Source organism: Oryza glaberrima, chromosome 7 (genome assembly GCF_000147395.1).
Source record: "Oryza glaberrima chromosome 7, OglaRS2, whole genome shotgun sequence".
NCBI classification, from domain to species: Eukaryota; Viridiplantae; Streptophyta; class Magnoliopsida; order Poales; family Poaceae; genus Oryza; species Oryza glaberrima.
Window position 1 is genome coordinate 3,779,822 of NC_068332.1, and position 26,401 is coordinate 3,806,222.

General features: G+C 39.0%; 1 protein-coding gene and 1 long non-coding RNA gene across 4 annotated transcripts; one reads left to right on the top strand and one right to left on the bottom strand.

The window, feature by feature from the left end:
* Positions 1 to 1,930: 1,930 nt before the first annotated feature.
* LOC127778797 (probable polyribonucleotide nucleotidyltransferase 1, chloroplastic) lies at positions 1,931 to 14,176 on the bottom strand. Its single transcript, XM_052305422.1, has 24 exons — positions 13,773 to 14,176; positions 13,352 to 13,420; positions 12,345 to 12,451; positions 12,209 to 12,251; positions 12,050 to 12,133; positions 11,849 to 11,913; positions 11,598 to 11,754; positions 10,457 to 10,513; positions 9,766 to 9,879; positions 8,801 to 9,061; positions 8,492 to 8,566; positions 7,421 to 7,534; positions 6,840 to 6,932; positions 6,084 to 6,262; positions 5,350 to 5,533; positions 5,183 to 5,230; positions 5,007 to 5,079; positions 4,332 to 4,405; positions 4,133 to 4,240; positions 3,974 to 4,068; positions 3,565 to 3,628; positions 3,312 to 3,365; positions 3,191 to 3,232; positions 1,931 to 2,742 (listed from the first exon to the last, which is right to left on the bottom strand). The coding sequence occupies exons 1-24, from the start codon at positions 14,070 to 14,072 to the stop codon at positions 2,479 to 2,481; spliced, it is 2,724 nt and encodes a 907-aa protein (XP_052161382.1). The 5' UTR covers positions 14,073 to 14,176; the 3' UTR covers positions 1,931 to 2,478.
* Positions 14,177 to 20,907: 6,731 nt separating this feature from the next.
* LOC127780644 (uncharacterized) lies at positions 20,908 to 25,116 on the top strand. 3 transcript variants are annotated; one of them, XR_008018807.1, is made up of 4 exons: positions 20,908 to 21,084; positions 21,176 to 21,522; positions 21,592 to 21,696; positions 24,608 to 25,116. It is a non-coding gene; the product is annotated as an uncharacterized LOC127780644 (long non-coding RNA). The 3 variants fall into 3 exon arrangements; XR_008018806.1 differs by having other exon boundaries at positions 20,908 to 21,073; XR_008018805.1 differs by having other exon boundaries at positions 20,908 to 21,522.
* Positions 25,117 to 26,401: the final 1,285 nt, after the last annotated feature.

Genomic DNA, 26,401 nt, shown 5'->3' on the forward strand with positions numbered 1-26,401 from the left:
CCTCTACGGTGCTCACCCCTCCTACTCCCACCTTCACATGTTCGGCTTTAAGTGTTACCCTCACCTCTCCGCCACCACCCCCCATAAACTTGCGCCCCGCTCCACCACCTGTGTTTTCTTAGGCTATCCCACTCACCATAGAGGGTACTGGTGTCTTGACCTCACAACCAACAGGGTCATCACCTCTCTTCACGTGGTGCTTGATGAGACGTCGTTCCCGTTTTCTGAAATGTCTAATAACACAGTTGCTACTGACTTGGATTTGTTGGAGGATTTAACAGTACCCTTGTCGGCTCCCATCGGATGCTCCCGCCTTGGTCCACCTGACCCGGCGGCCTACGCCCTGCTGGGTCGGCTCCGAAGCGACCGCTCTCACCTCGGCCCAATGGCTGGCCTCGGTGCGGTCCGCTCCATCGACACCAGTGCGGCCCGCCTCTTCGACGTCAACATCGGCGCCCGAGCCACCGCCGGCCTACTCAGCTCCCTATAGGCTGGCTTCTGACGACTCCCCTGGGCCATCTCCAGGGCCGACCGCCGGGTCACCTCTCAGCTCTGTGTCAGCCACCTAGTCCGACTCCCGGGCCAACTCCCAAGCTGACTCACCCCCTGGACCGCCAGCCGTCTCCAAGCCGCCTGTCGCCAATCTGGCGCCGCCGCCAACTGGCACTCCAACGCGTGCAAGGAGCGCACGTGTACCTGGTGTACGGATTCCCACTCAACTGGGCACGTCGCCGGTCGTCAACGAGCATGTGATGACCACCCAAGGAAAGGCTGGTATCCACCAACCGGCCACGCGCTTCAACCTCAGTGTCACCTCCTTGTCGCTAATCGCGTGCACGTACCATGCCGCTCTCACCGACCCCAACTGGCGATCTACTATGGTGGAAGAAGTCACGGTGCTGCAAGCCAATCGCACATGGTACTTGGTCCCTCGCCCATCTGGAGCTAATGTGGTAATGGGTAAATGGATATTTCGTCATAAATTTCAGTCTAACGACAGTCTAGACAGGTACAAGGCTCGTTGGGTCCTATGGGGGTTCACTTAGCGCCCAGGCATTGATTTTGATGAGACTTTCAGCCCCATCATCAAGCCTGACACCGTCCGCACCATTCTAAGCCTTGTAGTCTCTTGTGATTGGCCTATTCACCAATTGGATGTCAAGAATGCTTTTCTCTACGGCACCCTTCAAGAGACAGTCTACTGCTCACAGCCACTTGGATTTGTTGATCCTACCAAGCTAGATTTAGCATGTGTATGTTTAGTTTTACAATAAAATTAATTGTAGGTATAATTGCTATATGCTTGCATATTAAGTTTTTTTTGCGCTTAATGGGTTGATGTGACATGCTTGCATGTAGGTTTTAAGAATGCTAATAAATAATATGCTTGCATGTTAAGCTTTTGTGTTTAGTGGGCACTAACTTTATAGAAAAAAGGGATTTATCCTCTGTTACTACCTCTTGTCATTAATATATTGTGTTTTGGACAAGTAAACGAACTACCTTTGGCCTAAAGTTATTTATCCTATCAACATAGTATTAAATACCAGAGCCAGAGTGTATATTACAAATTTACAATGAACACTTACGATGTCTATATTAAAAGTTTGAATTTTACCATGAGTAGTGCTGACTTTTGCAGTATATTTAAAACTTTAGATAAATGTAATATAGTTGAGAAGGGTAATATAGATCTGTACCTTCAAATTATACTGCTTGCCAGAGGTCAAACGAGATTAAAAAAAACACAGCCATTGTGCTATTGTGCTTGAACTAGGTGGTTTGCCGTGAAATTAGCAATATTGCAAAAGTCAATCTACACTCCGGGAGGAAAGAACTCAATTTTCACAGTTGTTTTGCGACGCTAGACATAGATGTCATCTCTTTCTTCGTATTCTGAACTCTTCAGTCACAGCAACTTCGGTCACAGTTTTGGGGCAAACAAAAGAACATGGATGCAATTTAGTGGAAGATATTAAGTTCAAACATATACTCAAAAAAGGGTCATGTTTGAGTTACAGTTAATCCCTAATATTCTAATAGCATACATGTGTTAAAAACTGCTACCTAATGTTCTTCTTTTTTTAGAAACTTTTTTTTTTTTTGAGAAACCCAAATGTTCTTCTTGGCTTCTTATCTTGAGTATTCTTCGGACAAAAATCCATGGCATTAATCAGGAGACAGCTTGCGTATCTGAAAACAAAGTCAGCAAATATTAAACTCAAAGAATCAAGAAGCATTAAGACATCGATACATCAGCCGTTTATCCCTTTCGGCTGATATAGGGTGGCTGATGTCTTGACTCTTGAGCCGTGCCATCGAATCTATGCCATATGCTCACTGAAAGTTTTTTTTTTTTTTTTTTTTTTTTTTGCGGGGATATGCTCACTGAAAGTTGCTGTGGACTTTTTGGTGCTTTCAAGTAGGACAACCTTCTCAAGCAATATATTTGATAGAGTGAACACTGTTCTGTTCACCCTATTTATTTCCCATTTCACTGCCTTGTGAAGCCAAATCCTTAGATGATGCAGTTGCGTGTTTTACAGGAGTGTTTGCTTCAGCTGTAGATGGCTCAGCTTGCTTCTTACGTCTGGGTTTTCTTGTTGTCATCTTAATACGATTATCCGTTTGTGGTGTCTTCTCCCTAGTTGAACCACTTGCTTGCTGCTTGTTGCCAGATTCTTGATTTGCATCGGGAAGTAAAGCTCGAGAACTTAGCCGAAGTTGACCCTTGTCATTTATCTGATTAAGACAGTAAAAGAAAGTAGACATTCAGAAATCAATGATGTTTTATGAAAAAACTAAGAGCATAACTACAGATATCATCCAGTAAAAAAAAAACTTAAAACCAAATGGCATTTCTAGAAGTACAACTAGTAGTTTGAGCATGCTAAATTGCTTAAGAACACAAGCAATTGTCACTAACCATTATGTTCAGTGGGAATATCTTGAATAACAACAGTACACAAATCCTACATAAACAACGACATAGGAAGTGGACCAGACAAAATCAGAATCAATACTCAATAATGCAAACGTAGGCAAGATCTAAACCACTAAAAGCCTTGCCCCAAACAAAATTTTGATCAACAGCCAACCATCTGCTACCATCTATTCGCTATCATATACTAAAAGGTGCACTTTTCCCAATTTCAGTTTAAACTCATGTTGAATTCAAGGAGTTACAAACCTCAATAAGCTTGACATCAATGCGATCACCAACTTTAAAAGCCTGAAACAAACATAACATGCAGATGAACTAAGATTGCATAAAAATAAAGCAGACAAATAAATTTGAGATATTTTCTCACATCATCAGCCTTGGCCAACCAACTAGAACTTAACTCACTGATGTGACATAAACCCTGCACATTGTGTAAGCAAAGCAAATTATGAAAAAGATGATAAAATAAATTGGATAAACATTTGTCCATGGAAACTACTCATTAATTTATTGGAAGCCCGATGTGACATGAGCATTTGTCATCGAGGGGACTGTTTTCGCTTTATGCATTATACATGCCATGAAGATGTTGAAATTAAAGTAAATTTTGATATGCTGACCTCACGGCCTGGTGCAATTTCAACAAAAGCGCCATATGGAGCAATTGATTTGATCTCACAGTTCCTGCAATTGGTTTTCCAAGAAAAAGAGTTTCGATGAGCTAAAATTGGAAAGTTGGTTAGAAGAGGAAGAGACTATTTTAGTGCCCAGCTGACACAACTTTTTCTTAAAAGCTGCACTTATTAGAATTTGGTTTTAGTTTTAGCGGTTTTCTTTGCCATTTTCATTGCCTAGCTCTTTTTTCATGATTGCTAAGAAGAAAAGTAAACAATCTACCTAAAATCATTCTTAAAAATCAATTCCAAAATTAGCTTTAGCTTTTAAGAAAAAGTTGGATCTATATAAGTAATAATGTAATTTGAGCAAAAGATATGCAAATAAAACCAAGGAGATAAAACAAAATGGCACCTGTAAATTTCTCCAACTTTTGGAACCATGGTAAGATTAGCTATTATAGTTTTTGACTTCTCTAGGCTTGATAAGTCCCTAGCAGTAATTTTTACCTGCCAATAGCATTTGTGAGATACTTCAAAAAAGATAAAGGGTAAGTATTTGTGTTTTACTTACTGTGCCATCATCTCCAGTATCAATAGCATCAACTCCAGTCTCCTCAATTATGCCTTTTATTGTCTTTCCACCAGAACCAATTATTAAATTCACCTTGTTTGGCTTGACCTTGAAGAACAATGACATGCGAAATTTTTAGGACAGTACAGTTCATGAAGAATATAGACATATCATGCATGCTTCTACAGAAAAGACAAACCTTCATGACATGGATTAAGGGAGCATATGGAGAGAGTACATTTGCTGGTGGAGGTGAACATTTTGACATTTCATCTTGAGGAAGACAATGAAATGCAAAGTCAGATGAAACAACTGAAAACAATTTGCAAACAAAGAACTTATAAAAGGTTATCTCAGCATAATAGTAATCCATGGAACATATTGGGCCACTTTGTTATGACTATTAACAATCTAAGAAGAAAATTGCTATCCAACAAAGTTCTGGCCATATTGTGCAATTTGCTGTTGGATTTTTTTTTCAATATCGCCAATATCCTTCCCACATTGCATATGGTGATATGGTGGTGTGCTTGCAAATGATGTCATCATAAGTAACACATTTAAGATTAGAAAGCATGTCCCCGCAAAAAAAGAAAAGAAAAAATAGAAAGCAAGTCCTGCATTTTTTGATTTAAAAAAATGGTGGCTGCCTTCCATGACTTCAATGCTGCGTAGATAACGCTGAAAGGAAATTATCCATTCCAGGGTTCAAAAATAAACTCAGACAGAGCTCCAGAAAGTTGGTATAATTGCATCTTCATTTGGCTTGCACTGACAATATGTGATTTGCATGAAAGCCAATTGAGATTTGATTAATAATCTCCTTTGTGTCTATGAATGATAAAACAAGATTGACAATTAAGCAGAGACTTACATAAAATATGCTTTCTACCATCTCTAGCTTGAAGAAGTGCTTGTTCCATTATAGGCAGAGTTATCCCCACTACCTGACACGTCATAATAACCACACAGATAAGTTCATTGACGATGTATCCTAGTAGAAGCCCACAAGATAAATGCTTGCCATCTTAGTAATTACTAATTGACAACCTTGATGTCCATTTGGAAAGCAGTTATGCCATTTTCATTACCAGCAACCTGCAATAAGAAGAGGTGACTGGTTAGGAAAAAAACACAAAAATATCCAAACACCAAATGTTTACCACACTGTTGCATTTCTGTATGAAAGATACAATGCAGTAAGAGTCAAGGTGCACCTTAAAATCCATGTCACCAGAGGCATCTTCAGAACCAGTAATATCAGAAAGAATAAGTGGCGTGCCATCTCCGCCAAATTCCAGTGTATCAAGAACCAAGCCCATTGCTATTCCAGCAACAGGGAACTTTATCGGAACACCAGCGTCTTGAAGCGCTAAACAACCTCCACAGACAGAAGCCATGCTGAAGATGTACAAAATTAAAGTATTACTGATTGAGGGAATCACTAAAAGAAATCATGTCACACGCTGTACTGTATGCGAAAAATACACTGTTCAGTTGTTAAATACTTAAATTGTGAAAAACATTTGAGTAAAAGAACTGCAGCCTGCATACATGGATGGTAATTTTGTGCATCTGACCAATTGGCAGAATACATATCCTGAAAACTCTAGTGAGAGGCAACAAGAGCATACAATTGACCTTTTTCGTTCTTTGGTGTGCAACTTTGACCACTACTTTCTATTAGAATATAATGATAACATCTAACAAAATTATAATATTGTCAATGTACTTATAAAGAAAAATCTACCCATATGATTTTTGTGTTTTCAAGTTAAATATTTTGATAGATATTGATGGTCAAATTGTCAAAGTTTGACCAAATAAAGTCAACAGTGTCATATTTAAATATGGAGGTAGTACAAACTATATCACATTTATCGTATTCACTGAAGGACAATATTTTGTAGGAGCAGGCAATCAAAGGATGAAGGGGAAGCTCAAAATGTACCTGGAGGAGCCATTACTTTCGGTGATAGTACTCTCAACACGAATAGTGTAAGGAAAATCCTCTTCGGGCGGTAAAATTGGTTCCAGGGCCCTCTCTGCAAGCATTCCATGTCCTATCTCCCTCCTATTAGGTGCTCCAATCCGACCAACTTCGCCAACAGATGATGGAGGAAATGTGTACTGCAGCATGTAACACCACAAATTAGCTAATTATGAAGAGTAGTGGTAGTATCTGGGCTCTACCGAGCACAAAAATTATGAACATAAATCATGGAAATTATTCATCATGTTGCACGGTCAGACAAAGAATGAGAATTTTAAGCATATAGCCACTTCAAAACTGTATGATTATGAAGTCGAAAGATGAACATAGCCACCTCATGAGACTACTGTGGTCAAATAAAAAAGGGTATCTTCACTATTATATCTACTTAAAATAATAGTGGTGGATTAGTGTATTCTAATGCTGTTACAACTAGGAAAACATTCTTGATTGCACATTACACATGCTAGAAAGGGCTAAATATGACTGCATGACTGTTTCTCAGTAATCTTTTGGCAGAAAAGGTAATCCGCAAATCTTATGCTAGATAAAAGAAAAGTTTTCCAAAAGGCTAGTTAAAAGCAATTACACAAACAAAGGAACTACCTAAAGCATAACGGAGTGTTATAAATGATATTATTAACAATGGAGCTAAGCAAAAAAAAAAGGAGATACTGAACTATATAGTAGTATAATTCAACCAGTTTTCAATACCTGAAGGTAGAAACTTTTTGATTCCTCAGTATCAACAAGGTTATCAATTCGCTGCGCCATCTGATAGTCGCCTAAAGTGACCACAGCAAGTGCCTGCATGATTGAGCAAGGAAAGTTAACAAAATATGTATTTCCAATCTACTGCATTTTAAACATTTAATTCAACTGAAAACAGCCCTATTTAAATAAACCAGCAAATATCCATCTAGCTATGTTGTTTGCTATTATTAAATCATGAGGATCAGCACTAATGAGTAACTGACTAACTGTTACACTCTCATATGTTTTAAAATAATGGTCAACTCCTGAACACTTGTTGAAAATACTCTTCATAATATATTTTATTTAAGTGGTAACAAGTGTTGACCGCTATAAGAAATCAGTTCTTAGTTGCTTATAAATATTATAATCCACATGCTTGGATAGAGAACAAATTCAAGATTCACAACAGCAGGGGTGATCAACAAGTTTAGTGAAACAACATCACCAGGATATAACAGAAGAAATAACAACACAAGAATATGCTGTGACTTGCAAGCATGCAGTTCTATTAGACTGTCAAATGGGGTGTATTACCTTACCTGTGTTTCTCCCCTTGTGAACAGTGCACTACCATGGGCTCGCGGAAGTAATCCACATTGAGAATTAATGGGACGAAGATCATGAGGACACCGTCCATCACTTCGCTTTCCACCCTGAAGTTTCAATATTAATAAAACGCATGAATTGATGAATATAGTAGCCTACAACACTTTGAACAACAATTTATAGGAATCTTCTCAGATATGAAAGTTCTTCCTAGTCCAAAGGCACACTGCAAGAATGCCAGATATTTTTGGTGGAACAAAGTACACAAAAGTTTCCAAAAGTTTCCATCTAACCATCTTAAATGGTTTTGTCCAACAAAACATTTCTGACCATCTTATCTGATCATTAATCATGGATGAATTGCAATACTATAATGATGCAGTAGCTTTGATCTGATTATTCACCATGGCTAACTTTCAAGACTTTCATGCACTATAGCATTGGGAAGGAGTCAAGTACACACATGAAAACTAACTTTCTACCAAAAATGCAGTAGTATGCTATCAGAATTAAAGTAAATAAAAATATATCAAAGAACACAAGACACTAGTTTAACTAGGAAAGCCCGTGCACGGGAGAAAAAACCACAAGTGCACAAAGCTAAAGACAGGGGATTACAATTTGGCTCTCTTAATTTTCTCTGTTTCCCATGGGGAACCCTGCAGCTTAGGGCCTATGTGGCACAGCTCCACCTCTCTTGGAGTTGGAGCTCAGCCAAACAGTTTTAGCTCCATCTAAAATGGGAATGGAGTTGGGTTGAGCTCTCTCACAAAATGAACTAGAGAGGAGGAGCTGTGTTTAAGCAGCTCCACAACTCTACTCCAGACCCAACTCCTGGAGTTAAATTTAGGAGTTAGAGCTCTACCAAACAGGCCCTTACTGAGGACATGTAAATAGGGGAATTATAAAAAGTCCTTGTAGGTCACCTCATTGAACAAGTAATGAACTCCCTATCACAAATTTGGATCACAAATACAACATATCATGAAGCATACTAGAGCTAACATTTTGGTAGGGAGATCATCTTACAGGTACAATTTTTAGATAATAAGGGCAGTTAATACCTCTACAATCCTCCTTCGTAAAAACTTGGATGAAACTTCCTTGAAGACTAGCTTGACATCAACTTCTGAGAATAACTAAATGGAAGGAAGAGGACACGGTGTGAGTCAGTAAAAAGCGTCAGTTGATCATTTGTGCATTAGATTATAGGTAAAAGATGGCATACAAACACAATAAAACAATCACAAGATCTAGAGAAATTATACCTTTGCAATGGCAAAGGTATGTTTCTAAGATGCTACTGCTAAAATTTTAGTGAGAATTTTAAAGCATGAATGAGCATCTTCAGAAAGAAGAACAGCCTTCATCACCTGGCGGAGTGTTTTCCTTGATACTGGCTTGATGTGAATGTCACCTTCATCCACTTCACCATCCACTATAACTTCATCCTCGTCCTCCTCTTCTATAACATCAGCTAAAATTTCACTGGCTCCAGATGGCTCATCTTTGGCAACATATCCCTGTTCAGAGAGTATTGTTATTACTTTCTCCTCCAAAGCCAAAAGAACCTTTCTTCTGAGAATCTTCTCTTTTATTTGCAGTGCTTTCACCAACTCATCTCCAGAAATATCCTGGACACATCAACAGTTGAAATCAGCAGTGGAAAAAATATAGAAGACCTAAAGCGTGATAACTCTTTGTTTAATCTGCTTCTGAGAAAACCAGAGATGAAATGGCAAATACAAATGTTCTTTTTTTCAAAAAGGAAAAACATGTTGTATTTCCATCACAAGTTTTTTCAAGGCCTATCAATAGCATTTTTTTCTAACTAGGGATTTTATACTGTTGATGTTGCATAACTTCTTGAACATAAACAACTTCTAGCAGTGGCGTATGTTTGTACTGACATTCTTGGAAGACCTCAACACATAAATAAATATTTTGTTTTCTGGCATCTTAACTCAGATAAGAGCTCGGAGCAGATGCACACATAGCCTACATTAAGGACAACTAATTGACAATGAGAAAGATAAGATATAAAGTTATGAACATCATGAAATACCAAGTCCACCTGACCACCAGAAAGAAGGATATGAGAAAACAGTGATACTGCTTATTATCAAGGAGCAGGCAGTGTATCAGTCATGTTAAGCAAATGAAAGAGCTAAGAGAAGATCAAAAGGGACTAGTATTTGAGATATTTGATGATCACAGCAAGTGATCACCAGTCACAACAAATACCAAAAATAAGCCTATTAACAACTTCAAACAGTTGCACATGTTATATACTTACTGATAATACATTCGTACAATAAAGAGATGTGGTTGTTCATACTTCAACATGCCTGTGGAGTTCAGGGGGTGGTAAATCTATAGCATCGACCATTTTCTTCTTTCCACATTTCTGGACAAGACCATCAATTGCCTTGCAGATTTCTCGAATTGCCACCTGATTTCTACATTAAGTCAGAACCAAAAAGAAGGAAAGCAAATATACTACAACCAAAAGAAACCCTGAGGAGATAAACAAAAAAGAAACCGCATGTTTTGCGACAGAACTAATATTTATTTAGGAACTAGGGGAAAATAGATGATAGTGGTCACATTAGCTGACTAGTGGACTAAGCAAATGGGCTTTTAGTTAAGGACAATCTTCAAAAGGAGGTTTCAAAATGCTTAAATTCTGTCCGTCATTCTTTTTTCCAAAAAAAAAAAAGAAAAATTATTTAGGGTTCATTGCACTTGACCAAAAATATTACAAATTGCATGGACAGAAATCCCTGGTTTTGAAAGCTAACAACAAGCATTGATAAACAAATGGTGCAACAAATAAATCTAAAATTCAAACAAAAACTTGATTATTTGTTACTGGTTTATTACACATTTACACTATTAACTGCTGAGCACTAATTTTGCAATACAATCAGCGACAAGCCATAATGTGCATATACTAAGTAGCCAAACCACACTGTGAATAGCAATATCTCCTATCTAAAGGCAGTCTAATGATTAAATTCCGAACTAACCTGGCCTGTTTCCACAGCTTGAAGCAGTTTCTCCTCTGTTAAAAAATCACAGTAGCCCTATCAAGAGTAAAGTCCAAAATCATGTGATAATCTTAGCAGAAAAAAAAATAGTGCATCTGGGGGTTGGGTAGGGGGTTTAAGTATGGTGCAAGGGCATCTATTCCTTTTTTCTCATCCTACAGGCTATAATGCATATAATGCATGAGGCCAACATTTTAAACTTTGACCACACATTACATAAAGATATTCAATTTCATTGAGTGGTATTGGTAGATTTTTCATAAAAAGTACTTGAATATCATGCTTTTCATTATTCTTTCTGATAGATGTTTAGAAAACCTAACAACCAAAACACATATATTGGAGACCATGTTGATGTCAAAGCAACAAGTAAAAGGAATGGCGGACCAAGGGTAACATTTCTGCAACACTCTAATGTAGGATTTTTTTTTTCAGAACCACGTGGGAATTGAATCATTTCTGATGGAATTCCTTCACAATTCATGTGGGATTTTTATGTTCCAAATGGATCTCAATTATTTTTACGTTGTCAGGTCATTCAGACAAGTATCTAGTTTTTTTATCATCTGACAGATAGTACAATATAATAAAAAAAAATATGGAAGATTTGCAAATGCGAATATGCAATCATATAACTATATTATAGTACTTGAACTATAAAATATTATTAGTTCTGCGGATGGTAAGGATCAAAGAGAGCTGCTTGGTTTGAACCCAATGGTTGTACTATTTTGGTAGAGTTAAACATATTCATCATGCATTTAGGGAAGATATATTGCCCATTGAAATCCTAGTTCATTGTCTTGCCCAACTTGGTGAAATAATGAGCAAAAATTCATGGCCAAATTTTGGTACAGGCCGGATACAGAATTTTGGCGCTGACCAAACAAGCCTAATAAAGCTACTGGGAATTTTTTTAGAAGGGTGCCATTGAACACTTAAAAGCTTGCATCTTGTGTGACTGATACTTCAAAAGTGATAACAACTTCTTGTCTTCAGAGAGTTAAAAAACTGCAGGATTTGAATATATTGGTAAAGGAAGAATAATAAGCATTTTCTTTGTTTTTTAAGGACATAAACGGGGTTGGGGAGTCTGTTCCAATAAAGCTTTAGCACAAACCTCTATCATCAAAATGGCACTATCAGTCCCAGCCATCACCAAGTCCAACTCTGAGTCCTCCATTTGTTCAGTGGTTGGGTTAACAACAAACTGATCATTAACCATACCAATTCTCACTCCAGCAATTGTTTGTTTATTTGGAACTTCAGAGAGTGCCCTGCAGAGGAAGCTCTGTGGTAAATAAGAGCAGCTACAAGATATTAAAAAAAAAAGCACAAAACAATATATTCATTTTTCCCTGTTAGACCTACATGGCTATACCAGCAGCTGTGACAGCCAAGCAATCAGGGGAATGAATACCATCATAACTGAAAACCTGTGACAGTAAACTCATTTCATAATGTGATTAATGCAGCTCATGATGAAATGGAACAATGATCAGCTATTCACATTTAACAAAATTGAAACTAACAATATAAGTTTTTTTATGCAGAAAAGGTTGATTAGATTACCCAGGATAGAATCTGAGTTTCGTAGTAGAAGCCCTTGGGCATAGTAGGGCGCAGGGGCCTATCTATCAATCTGCATACCAAGACCTGTGATTCAAAAGAGAAAGTCTAATTACCCAACAGATATAGTAACAGAATAGAGGATAAGTTATTATAGTGAACCTCATGATCTTTAGCCCTTCCTTCTCGTTTAAAGAAACCACCACTGGATTCAATTTAAAAATTAGAGTAAGAGTGAATGTAATACACAAACAGATAATAGCTGATGACTAAACCTGAGAGATTGGGGAATCTATACCTAGTTCTCCCAGCAGCTGAAAGGCGTTCTTGATAGTGAACTGACATTGGGAAAAAATCAGAAGGATCGTTTGGAGTATCAGCCAAACAAACAGAGGAGTAAACAATCTGCCAGTGCAATTAGAAAATCCATTAGGAATAGAAGGTCTAAATGTAGAGACAATAACATCTAATAGGCTACTATCTTCCTTATATTAGTTTGGGGAATAATGATGAAGGAAATAAAATCTAGACTTCAGGCTTAATAGATGGTGGTTCATGATATGGTTGCACTGCACATAAATACTTTAGAATTAGAGCTGTGATTTAATCATGAGCCATAACAACCTATACTGTGCAAAATAATACTTTAGATACTACCTCTGTCCCAAAATATAAAAGATTTTTTACCCATACAATTATATGGGAAAAATCCCTTATCAAACTTCAAGTCTACCTATCGAACTGCTAATCTGCCACCCCTATTCGATAGTTTGAATAGGTAAGTGCACTAGGCATAATAGAACCATAACCAATTACACAAAACTAATCGTATGTTCAGTTCCTCATAATAGGAGTGCTAATCATTTGAAAATGGAGTCTAAAATGAGTTAAAAACCCATCTAAGAACAGCAGAGACAAAATTCTGTGAGGAGACCGCGATGGGCACATTGGCATTTGGGTGTTCAGACCAGAAAAGATGATTTTACTTTCCATGGTCCAATCTTTGTTGAGAAATTTAACAATATGCCACTCCCTAGAGGTGGCTTTAATAGGATGCCACTCTATAGGATGACCTTATAAAGATGCCACTCCATAGATGATACACCTTAATAAAATGCCACTCCATAGATGATACACCTTAATTAAGGTGTATCATTAAGGTGTATCATCTATGGAGTGGCATCTTTATAAGGTCATCCTATAGAGTGGCATCCTGTTAAAGCCACCTATATGGAGTGGCATATTGTTAAATTTCAGATTCGTTAATGAGGTATTTCCATATACTAAAATCAGCCGGTTACTTACTGTTTCACCATCTGTGACCATTACAGAAGCACTTGCTTGCCTCCCTATGTGGCCTGTCTCCACCAGTATCTGGGAAACAAAAAAATAATAATGAACACTCAGGTAGACCAGTTATGAAAATCCTCATGTTGTATCAAACTGAACCCCTAAAATAAAGATAACCACACAAACTATAAGTAAATACAGCAGGCCTTATTTTTGAACTTTTTACGAACTTCCTCACAAACTACATTTCCAATTGTGTGTCAGTCTATAGAAACTAAATACTTAAGTATCAACAGCTTGCAGAAATATTTCGAGTTCACGATGACAAATTTGCGCAAAGGCTCACGTAAGATACATCTTCCCAATTCCGGACATAACAATACATAAACAGAGAAGTTTCGCCTCAATATTGGAACAAAATAGGATAGAGGCTCACGTGGCGGTCGCCGACGGGAATCTTCATGGAGAACTTGGCTGGACCGGAGGTGCTCGCCTCCTCGGACACCGCCCCCGAAACCAGGGGCACCACCTCGCCAACGGAGGCCCTAGCCCTAGTCCCCGAAGCTCTCCTTCGCACGCGACGCGAGGAGGCATGCGCTAACGGCGCGAGGTGGCTGCGGAGTCCGGAGAGCGGGAGCAGCGCGTGCTGCGGCGTTCCCGGGCCGCCATGGGGGGCAGCGCAAGCGAGGTGCAGTGGCGGGAGGAGGTGGTGGAGCGTGCCGGGACTCGCGAGCATATCGAGGTGGTGGGAGGAAGGCGACGGCGGAGGAAATAGGCGCGAGGTGCGGAGGGAGGGAGACGAAAGGCCGAATGAACCTTATCCCTTTCGTTTTTTCGGCTACGTTTGTGTGTGGTTTATAGTAGTAGTATCGTTTTTGCTTCATTGACGGGGTAGAGGCGCTACGATTTGAATTTACACTGGATTTTTCCATAGTATGTTTTTTTAACACGGTACAATCTTGCACAGCGGCTGAAAAAAGAAATTACTTACAAATACAAACACCCATAAACTCGAATTTGGATGGACCACTGCAAAGATTTGTTCGAGGGTTTTAAAGGGCATGTTTATTAATTAAAAATAAAAAAATGCTTTAGAAACCTTTAAAAAAAATAATAAATGACTCTTTGTTTAGGCTTAGATTTGTTAGCTCAGACTTTTATAAATCAACTTATTGGCTTATATGATTTACTAGTTATGTGCCTATTCGTTGCAACGGGGAAAAAGATATCCATTAATTTCAAATCATACCATGTGAAAATATTTTAAATAATCATTACGTATAAGTTTATTGTAACAAAAACCTTAGTAGAGCACAAACAATAATTTTGTCACAATTTTGTTGTAAGGGAAAAAAGTATGCATCAATTCCATTTTTGCATGTCCCTAGAATCATGACTTTGCCTCAACCCATTTAGACCAATCTTGCATCTCTTTGGAAATACCTGTCGTTATTTAGCACTTGCGCCTAGTAAGATTTTTGACTGATTTTCCGCTATCGTTTTAGAGCTCTCTAAATTATCAACCCACACGCTGAATACATATTGCAAGAAGAAAATTAATAATGTGTCTCCAGTGCTAAACCATAACTTGGACTCAGCAAAAAAAAAATGGTAGTATTTTCTTTGATCCTTGGTGCCATTACTGCCAATGTACTGCAAATTTCTCAAGAGTATATTCACATTCAACCCCTTGAACTGGGGTGGCCTCAGCAGCCTTGAGGGAGTGCCTCCGAGACAACTCCACCACCTTCTTCTCCCTGACAATGAAGTAGACCATTCCAACAGCTGCAAGTAACAATCATTAATCCTCCTTTTCAAGTTCTATTAGTTGGGAGCAATTAACTTGATTGTTTAGATAGCATCAAATGTTTATCATAGGTAATGATGACTGTATTCGCTAATACCTACTGGGTTGCCCAGATTTGTAACAAAAAAGATTCAAGGGGAAAAACAGAACCCATGGAGGATAGTAGTATATATGTCATATAATCAGTTTTATCAAAAAAAAAAAAGCACTTGACAACTATGTAAAGGATGCCGATGTTGGTCATACTCAACATGGACACCAGGGTAGTTGAACTATCCTTTCACTTGGTAGCTGTCAGTAGAAGATAAAAAATAGTTAATTATTCAGTGCTCCCTAATCTGATACTACCTAACAAAGCTGAGTACAAAGCATAGACTACCTAACAAAGCTGAGTACAAAGCATAGATAAACCGTTGATTTGATCACAAACAGGGAAGCAACCAAAGAGAAAAAAAGCCGAGTTTAATTGGCAGTAATAAAGCAATGTTTAAACAACTAAACATTCACCTACATAAATCAATATCAGATTATATGAGAATCTTTTTAGGTGATGGACGAATAAAGTATGTGATGCTAATTTCCACCCACAGATTAACACTGATGCATTTTACTTGTCAAAAGGAGAACAAATGAGGAAACATTCTGCACAAGATGCCAACTATCTGCTTCTATTTAGAAGGAAAATATTGAACCTCCATCCTGGAATACAAATCGTTGTCCCACAGCTTATATAAATCTCTTGCATTATCAGAACAAATAAGCTGTAAAATATTTAAGAATTTAGATATCAAGAGATGAATACCAACCCACATTATAAAACTTCTGGCATCACATATCTCCTTCTCTTCAAAATTGATCAAACTTGTGGTCTCTTGGCACAACCATAGCCATACCCTCGAGATGAAGGATGATAAATATATTTATCCAAAATTGATCTCAGAAGTAATTAATTGCAGCAATGTTGCAAAGCTCAGTTTGACAAAACAAACATTGATAACATATGCAAGCGTCACGCAAAGAACATCTATCATTTAGGAGAGATAAGAATCACAAAACTGGGTACTACTCTGAACAAGGAGTTTGTATTCTCTGCAACTTGTTCTCCTCAGCCAACTGCAGCAAAATTTATAACTCATCAAAATTTGCAGAAAGTCTCGATGGTTTGAACAAGAAAAAAAAGAGCATAACTGTCTGATATATCTTTTGAGTTGTTGCAGCTCTTGTTGGTAAATAAATTCAGACCCAAAGTCATGATTTCTTCACCATAATGATAAGGCATATTTAATTTCAGAAATATATTATTATACTCCTACTTGACATTGGTCTCTAGTATCTACATAGGTCAAACCGTCAAACTTGATGGAAATCTGTACCATAAAGTGAGTAAAAGATATATGTATAATCAACCCCACATTTGTAAGGAAAATGAAGAATAAACTCTGGGTTCACTTGTCGTCCAATCTTTTTCTGGCATATCTAAATCAAGACGGGTAAAGATACTAAGCATCGGCTTTATTCTTTAGTCTAACCTTGCTAAGAGATCAATCCTTAGCTATTCAATTCAGAATATATCAAAGTGAATTCTCTCAAAACAAAGGATGGTGACTAATTCTGAATAATTGAAATTATGGTCCAACCCCTCACGCAATTCATGTCAGCACATTGTAAAGGAATTATTTTCAGTGCAGATTAACAGTAACATCAATACTGAATTTTTAGATCTTTAAATTTCTGAACAACCTTTTATTGCTTCGATGCTAACTGGGATAGAGAAGGCCTACATTTGAAGAAGGCAAAAGGCAAACCAAATCAATAAAACTTAAGTTCACATTCCGCATGGATGGAATCGATCGGTGGTCGGCCGGCAGCGAGACGCGGCGGATGGATGGAGGCGGACGCGGTGGGGGAGGAGTGCAGTTCAGTTTACACAAGGAGACTGAGGAATTGATTATTTGATTAAAAATTTGGTACAGCGTTTACCTCAAGCAGGAGCAGAAGATGCTGGTGCCTCCTAATCCTCTTCTACTACTTGATTCTTCATGGATAAATGACTGCAAAGAAGCCTGGTCTTATTACATATTGCACATTATAACTTATGAATGCATATATACTTCCACAGATAATGGTTGATTATATTATTTTGAAATGCAGACACATATCAGTCCCCCAAAATCAGGATTGGTAGAACAGTTCAGATCCTATACAGACACAACTACTGACAACAGAAATAGCACAAATAGGCTGGGTCAAATAGGGGCTTGACTTCTACACATGAGAGCATATTCAAGCATATCCAGGTCAAACACCTAGGAATAGATTTAAAGCACAGTATTGTGCTCAGGATAGGCTCCTTCTGAAATTTGGTTCTGCTACAAGTTCAGTCCAAGTAGAAAATTAAGCTAACCCCGGTTTTCTCTGTTAGCTTATATCTAACAAAGACCCTCATCTTGATTTTATAATCTCCTTAACCCACACCTCATGCACCGATTTTTAATTTTGACCTTAGTATTATGTTCCACAATTCTGAAGGGTAGTTGCCACCAAAAAAAATCAGAAACTTACCCAACTTGAACACAATTTGAAACCACGATGCCATAGATTAATGTATCATTATTGTCCTCCATGAAGACAGTTGTCTCACATCCTAAATATTAATATACACCGAATACATCCAAGTTTCTGAAAACATCATGAACACCCCAACTATGTTATATTTTGTGCATGATTGTTGCATATGTGAAAAAACTATGGTTACCATTATTGTCCTCCATGAAGACATGAAAGGGAGAAATTTCATTGTCTCACATCCTAAATATTAATATGCACCGAATACATCCAAGTTTCTGAAACATCATGAACTCCCCAACTATGTTATATTTTGTGCTTGATTGTTGCAAATGTGAAAAAAACTGTGGTTACCATTATTGTCCTCCATGAATACATGAAAGGGAGAAATTTCATTGTCTCACATCCTAAATATTAATATACATCGAATACATCCAAGTTTCTGAAACATCATGAACTCCCCAACTATGTTATATTTTGTGCTTGATTGTTGCATAGGAATGAAACCGATTTAAGTATAGGAGCTAACCCAGCCAATCATTTCATCGAGCAGTAGGGAAGCATAGACACAAAGCAATGTACTAGTCAAACTGAATGCTCCAGCGCACCTGAGCCCTGAGGAGCTAGCATTCAAAGCTTCAGTGAGGAGTAGAGATTCCATGGTAAGGTAGGGAAAAATGATTACCAACGGAAATCATTTGTATAATCACCCCAATGCATCAGCTATCAATCTAGACCGTAAGATTCAGCAATCTGAAAGTTGAATTAGGGAAACCATTATTGATCAACCTATAACAGGAAAAGATAATCTGCAGCATATCATTTTATACCCACAGTATTTTCACATATGCATTTTAACAAATACAAAGCGTGCACACACCAGATGGAGACACGGAAGCAGCAGTCCTCCACACTGCCAGGGGCGGCGGCGTCGGTGGCAGGTGGGCGGAAGGAGGAAAGGCGGGGGGATCTGGGGCAGCAACGGCGGTTGCGGGTGGGCAGCGGCGGCGCTAGGCGTCAGTGGCGGGGAGGAGGAGTCAGCGGCAGGGGCGGAGGCGTCGATGGCAGGTGGGCGGAAGGAGGAAAAGCGGGGGATCTAGAGCGGCGGCGGCGGGGGAGAAGCGCGAGAGAGATCGGATCGGTGCGGCGGCGGTCGAGGGAGGCGCGAGGATGGTGTGAAGGAGGCGGGATACGACGACGTTGGAGGGGGAGGAGTCGGCGGCGTCGGGTGACGGGTGAGAAGAGGAGGCGCCATTTCTTTTTTTTTTCGCGTCGCGGAGGAGTAGCGTGCGCCGTTTCTTTTTGCGTTGTGGAGGTGGAGCGTGTCGATCTATCTTTCTAAGTTGGATCGCACACGTCCACGACTCCACGTTGACTTCACCATCACTATTACGAATTTTCGTTGACTTCACCATCACTATTACGAATTTTTTAAGTAGTATATAGATAAGCCGGTGAAAGTTTAATGATTGAGTCATATATCTACCTCATAAATTAAAAGGCTTCTTTAATCTATCTTTTAGCTTAATAGTATTAGAGTGGTTTATGGTTTTGGAAAAGCCAAACAAAAAACTGCTTATTTATTTAGACTTAGGCCCTCTTTGTTTAGGCTTATAAGCCAACTTAAGTCGAAAAGTCTAAGCCTAAACAAACAAGCAGCTTTTCTGTTTGGCTTATTTGAAGCCATAAGCCACTCTAACACTATTAAGCCAAAAGCTAGGTTGGAGAAGCTTTTTTTCTTATGTGAGATAGATGTATAACTCTTAGGACATTAAATCCATCGGCTTATAAATCATATAAGCCAATAAGCTGACTTAAAAGTCTAGGCCAATAAGCCTAAGCCTAAACAAAGAGGACCTTAGACCTTTTAGTTTATAAGTTGGTTTATAAGCCTAAATAAAGAGGCACTACGTCATTTAGTCTTACTTTCATACCACTGAAAAAACATATATGTAAAATTATTCGTTATATTGACCACATGTCTTCACTTATAAGCCACAACCAAATAAATAACCTCATGCTTACTTTCTTGTTACGCTTTTTAAGTTGGCTATTTTATATTTTAGAGGGTTTTTTTTATGTTTTCACATTAAAATAATAAAATAATCATTTTGTAATACTCATATCTTTAATAAGAGTTCGTAGAATTTCAGTGCTCTAGAATTCCTCACATTAGCAAACTTTATGTCAAAAAGTTATTCACTGGCCCTCATAAGAAAACATGTTAAGACATTTTATGAAGGATGGGTCCTCGAAGAACGAGTTAAGTACCTATCCATATAGGTCTATAGGATGATTACGCGTACAAGGGGTAGAGTTCATGGCTTTTCTTGGACAGTTTGGTTGATGCTTTTTTTTAAGTGAATTACACTCTGGACTAGATTTAATTACCTAATTTACAAATTGGACTGGACATTAGCAAATCTTTTTATTTTGGACTAAACATTGTTACCAATTTGGCACTTTGGGCTAGTGGCCCGCATGTCAGGTAGCCTTCTTCCTCATTAGAAATCCCTGATCTTTGACTTTGTCCAATCTAGGAAGCTCATCAATTTCCCCTCATGGCAGAAAATAGCGGCTGTTGGGCTAGCCAGCAGCGCCCGGCCCCTGCTCCATTTCCTTTCCACTTGTTGCAGGACTGCCAGAGAGCATCAAGCCACCGCCGAGGCACCGGCCCTTCCTCTGCCCTGCTGTGCTTTTCTCTCCCCGTCGAGGAGGATGCCAGCAGCAGGTGAGTGAGCACGAGATGCATCTAGGAGTTGTCCTCCTCGAATTGACGCGTGCGCATGGCTGCTTGAGCTTGGAGACCCATGGTGTTGTAGCAAGACCATGACCATCACATGGTTATCCGATATCCCAAATCGAGAGCATTGCGACCATGGCCGAAGGTCAAGGATGGTGGAGAAGATGAACAGGGGAGAGAGGAAGGGAAGAAGGAAGACGCGAGGGCAATTTTGTTCAAAAGAAATAGAAAATGCACTAAAGGAGCATATATATATATATATATATATATATCAAATAGTTGTAAAATTACAGTGGTATGGCTATAAATACTTAAATATTGATGGCATATTTTAAAACTATAAAAATTATAATGGTTTGGATCTAATTAATCCTAAATAAATAAGGGGGTAAATTAGTCTTTTCGCCTCACCGATGTATATCTGGCATCCATGAAATTTTTTGGAGAGAAGAGGAAAGAATCCCCACCCGGCCACCCCTTGCCCATCCCCACGCGGCGCAACCCTAAACGGCGAGTCCGTTCTCGTCCGGTCGTCCCGCCGGCGCCCCTCCGTCGTCCTCTCCGCAATCTCGGGTCGCGCTGCCTCCGGCTGACCCCGCCGCTCGTGCCGACCGCGGGGACGGTTAGTACTTGGTGATCCCCTCCCCCTCCTTTTTTTTTTCCTTGACTTCTTGTAGATCTTTGTAATCTGTGGAATCAGTTCCTGTCGCCATCGTCTTAGCAGCAGTAGAGCTTTTCTAATGGGGAGTTCAGCCTTCATAATGGCATCGGCGCTGACGCCAGAGGAGCGGGCCGACCGCATCACTGCCTTCCTATCCGCGGCTGCAGCAACAGGCGCCGAGGCTTCAGTCGCTGAATACCTCTCAGCTGCCACACGCGGAGAAGTTATAGCCCGTGCCCTTTCTAGGGCAGCGGCCCAAGGAGCAGTTAACGGTATCGCTGAGCAGGAACATCTCGTTCGCCCGTACCTTAATGCTCTTCTCTTTGACACCGAGTTGGCTTAGGTGAAAGCAGCAGCTGCTGCAGGCACTGCTGCCGCAGTTTCTGCAATGCAGATGATGTTGGACATGGGTAAGCTGATTTAGAATCCATATGTTCTAATTGCAATATATTTCAGTGCTAATTTAATGTTGATTTCAGGATGAGGAGGTTGGTGCTGCGAACCACAACCGGATGATATCTGCGGCAGTGCTTGGTGCACAGATTGGGTGCGCGTCCGTATCCTTAACGGGAGAGGTTCCACCTGTGAGTAATTTGCCTGAAGCATTCATCGTTAGTGTGAAAAATTTTGGGTTTGCACTCAAATTTCTGTCCACTTGATCTGTCTCAAGATCTGTTCTGCATTTGTGGGTTCAGGCCGTGTCCGGGCCCGGGCCCGTTTTGTCAATCGTCATCCAGAATGCGGCCGCCATAGTTTTTGTCTCAATCGGTGCGTCTATTCCTTTTTTTTCTTCTTTATAAGCGGAGTCCCTCTTCTTCTTTATAAATGGGGTCCCCAAACGATAGCTCCGCCGGAGAATCTCGTCGGTGACCGGCAATGTCTCGTGGCGGCGGGCGGTGGTGACGCCTTGGCGCTTGGTGAGTTGGCCACCCGTGTGTGTCACAACCTTGAATGAAGCTATCTTCCTTGGCTGCTGGTGAGGTAAAGTGGCCATGGCATAGACGCTGGCAGCCGGCGAGGAAGCCACGGCGTTCCAGGGGTAGTTGGCTAGGTGGGCTGCTGTGGCTGGTGGCAGGGCACCCACCCCATTTGCAGCGGCAACCAGCGAGGCAACCATGTTCTTTGCCCCACTGTTGTTTTGCTTTTGTTGACGACCACGAGAGCCTGGTAGATCTAATGATTGTGTCTTTCTCCCCCTCTAATCTGTTCCTGGGGATGGAGTTAGCAGCTAGCTGGATAAAAGGATTTTTGTGTTCTCCTCAGATCCGATTCGCGGAAGAGTGGATTTGTGGAGGTTGAGAGAGCGTCTGTCAGACTAGCATTTCATTTTGCAATTACCAGACCACCCGATTTCTGATGTGAGGAAGCATCATTGTGTGAACGGCAAAGCATTTTGTTGCTGCCCCTTTTTTATCTTTGTGTCAAAAATAATCTAGTGGAATTGGGCAGCATACATGATCCTAAACATCAGAATTTTTTGCATGTTGAAATAAATTTTTGTTAGATACTTTTTGATTTAGATAGGGTTATAATTTTTGGGATCAATTTTGTATACCTACCTTTGTATCTCTATTTTTTCTTAAAAAAAATTGTTTTTTTGTAAGGTTTATTTTGTTGTAATGTCTTGCCTCACTATAAGAAACATAATGTTCCAAGATCAAGCCTTTTCTCAGGCTTTCATGCAGCACTTGCCTGCAACTAGGACTGTAGTAACAAGTTACTCCCTCCATTCTTATTTTGTTGTTGATTTGAGCTAAAATACACTAACCAAAGTAGCACTTAATTCTTAGTATTGTGATATGATTACCTCTAATTACTCTCTCTGCTAAAATACAAGTTTTGCGTTTGTGATACTATAAGTACATGAGCATGGTTTATTTGACAAATTAATTCTTTGAACTACATTCTTCCAATGGTTGTCATGTTCATGGAAATTTGTTTAGTTCCCAAACAAAAGCTTCGTTACATCTATATATGTGCTTTTTACCATTTGTTTGTTCTATATATGAGCACTTGAAACAGCTAGTTCTATTAGAATGTTTTGCAGCTCTAAATCATCTTCCTACAACTTTGTAGCTAAAACTAGTTATCGTTTTGTTTGGGGAAGGAGTGAGGGGTTGAGGTTTGACAATTTTCGCCCCTTTGTAGTATCTTAATATGGTTAGTATTGTTCTCTACCCATCTACTAAGAACAAGAATATCTAGTTTTGTTAGTTCCGTCATCTACTAGCCATATATAATTTTGTTTTGTTCTCACTACAAATGAGTAGTTCTGTAGCAAAATTTGAATTAAAGTTAGATAAGGTTATGCTCCTTTTTTTTTGTAATTCATTATCTTTTTAAGCTTCCTTTGTTAAATAAGGTTTTGTTTTCTTCTCTCTTTTTTATGTTCTGTCGATACATTAAAGGCAAATTCAAATGGAGTAGAGTCGAGTGCACCTGCATTTTCAGAGGTTTTGATGTTGACATGTAGTAGTTTTGTGGATTGATTTGTTTTGTTTGAACAAAATTAGATTTGTTTTCACTGAAACATGATTAGCAAAATTTGCTTATTATTACAGATGTGTACTTCTGCTAATAGTACTTTGTTGCAGTATAAATAGGGGATCAAGTTAGTTTAAACCTAAAATTTGTTCTGTTAAATATTTCATTAACACTACAAATGTTGTGTTCTGTGATCTGAACATGGAATTGTTTTGTTATTTGGTTCTAGTTTTACCTAGTGCAGTGGATGAAAAAAATATTTTTTTTAAAAAAAATGCTTAGTTCTGTCAGCTCTTAATCTGAATTTGATGAGATCAATGATTCTATATAGTCCAGATACCTAATTTAGCACTGAGCATGACTACATGATTAGTCTTGTTAGCAAATTTCAGTCACATGGCATAATTTTGGGGCTGTTTGATAGTCCTATGGAATCAGCATCTATGAAATGAGACAGCCAATTTTTTTGCCAACAGTTCATTTTGTGAGCAAATTAGAAGAAAAACTATTGTGAAAGGGAACTTGTAGTAGGGGATGAAGCGCAAAACAAACCAAATTTTGGACTCAAGCAATCCAGATGAAGCGAGTCTACTAATTTTTCTCCGGCTAGCATGTAGGAAGCTCTCGCCTCCTGATCTTTTTTGCTCCTTCTCTTTGGCTGCCAAGTCGAAGCTTCTCTTTATTTTTTTTCTGTGATGTGGGTCAAAGTCATATATGTCTTGTTATCTGGGTAATGCTCCTGTGATTTGGTCCCCTTTTTGTTATTCTAAGCTACGCCTCTTTGTGAGCCTTTTTAGTGTTCTTCTGTTCTGGTTAAGTCTTGCTGTAATGTGGCCTCTACTTAAAACATACTAGCAAATTTTACAAGTCTTGCTGTAATGTGGCCTTTATTTTTGTTTGTTCCAGTTGCCTATAGCCCCTCCTATAAATGCACAATAACCTGTGAGTGCTTCATTAAGTCGAACACTTAGTTTCTTATATGTCTGACAGAATGCAAATTGTTTCTTGCAGGTGAACACCAGGTCAGGATCCTATCTGAGGCCAATTTTAGGAGCTTCTTTACCGATAGCTTTTGGTACGTGCCTGCATCTTGCGGGTGGTAAAATGTCAGAGCTGACAATTACTTCGATCTATGGTGCCTTGGGTGTTCTGCTCTTCACGCTAATAACGGGCATCATCCCTATTGCGAGGTCTTTTAGTGCGGAGTCTGTTAGCCGGCATGCTACCCTCTATTCATTTTTGATGATTGTCAGCATCATGACCATAGCGTGGTGTAGTTTGTTTTCCGATTGGTTGTATGTCGACCTGTGTAGGGGGATAGGTTTACTTGTGGTGATCGGTCTGTCCCTATTCTGGTCCAACAGTGGATAGCATTTTAGTATATTGGGTTGGTTTTGTCTTAGATGTTATGTTGATTCATTATTGTAGCTGATGATGATATTGTGATACTTGGTGATTTCACTTACCACTAGTAATATGCCCGTGCTAAACGCTACGGCGTAACTCTTTCTCTTTAATAACTATCGCCAATACCTATATTAAAAGATGGATTTTCACGTCTTTCTTTTACATATTTGACAGACAAAAAAATATATTTTGTTTGTCTCATTAATCGAATTCCCCTATTTTTAAAGCACTACGATGTGATTCATGTCACATGATAACTTTATTTCCATATAGTAATTAAATAGTTTATTTCACAATCATGTCGTGCTTTTTATGGCGTGCATTCAATAGTTAGTGTATTTAAGGATTTATTTGTATTCATATTTAAATGGGCAGACCAATTTAATTTTTCATATGTATGAGTAATATATATTTTGAAAAGCACCACATCGGCGAATTAAGAAAATTACCTTTCTCGGAATCAATTCAGAGGGAAGGAAACATTGAAACATACGGATCCGTCGAATTTCATCAAAGCGCCCATGTATATTAATTGGATGAACAAATTGAAGAGCTACAGCCCACCATTTCACCCGTATTGTCGAGGTTACTTTTGCACTCGCTTTTGCCGCCTCCTATATATCAAGCATGAAAAAATTTCACAAGTCAAGGCTTTTCAAGTCAAGCAGCTTTCTAATCTTCTTTTCCTATTTTGCTAGCCACTTTTAGAAACACATCTACTTGGTGCGAGGCTCCATCCTATTCTTCTCTAACAATCGCTTGCTGAGCTGCTTTCATTCTGCAGCACAAAAGACATAAAAAGGATAAATACCCAATACTGCACACACAGCAGTTACATCAGCTAAATGGCAAACACATAATTGCCGATGACCGCTTCTCTATCCTCTGATGAGATAGCATGATCAGGTTCTCTCTAAAATGTTAGGAAAAAAATTTCAGTGGCAACCATATATCATAAACAGGATACTTGTTTGATATGCAATGCACAAACCATTGATAACCGGTAAAGAGTACTATGATCTGCTCGACAAAGACCACGAAGAAAAAATGATCTACAGATGTCTGTAAAACACTAATTCTTGAGGATATATTAGCAACAATAACCTTTTGGTATGCACTTGTGTTATAAATTTTATAACATCGAATGAATAACAGGAAACCTAACCATCACCAGAAGGATATTAATAGTGTCAGCAAATAAAGTTGGGTAAACATTGCAAAAATCATCTCTCTGGATCAAGGTATATTGCAATCATGTTATCTTACAGGAATCCTGTAAAAAAAAAAAGCAAAATACCAGGGCCTATATTGTCCATGTTGGAAGATTTAAAAAATTGGTTAAAGCAAATGTAATTGGCACAGTAAAATGACAGGAAGGAATAATATGAGATATAGCTT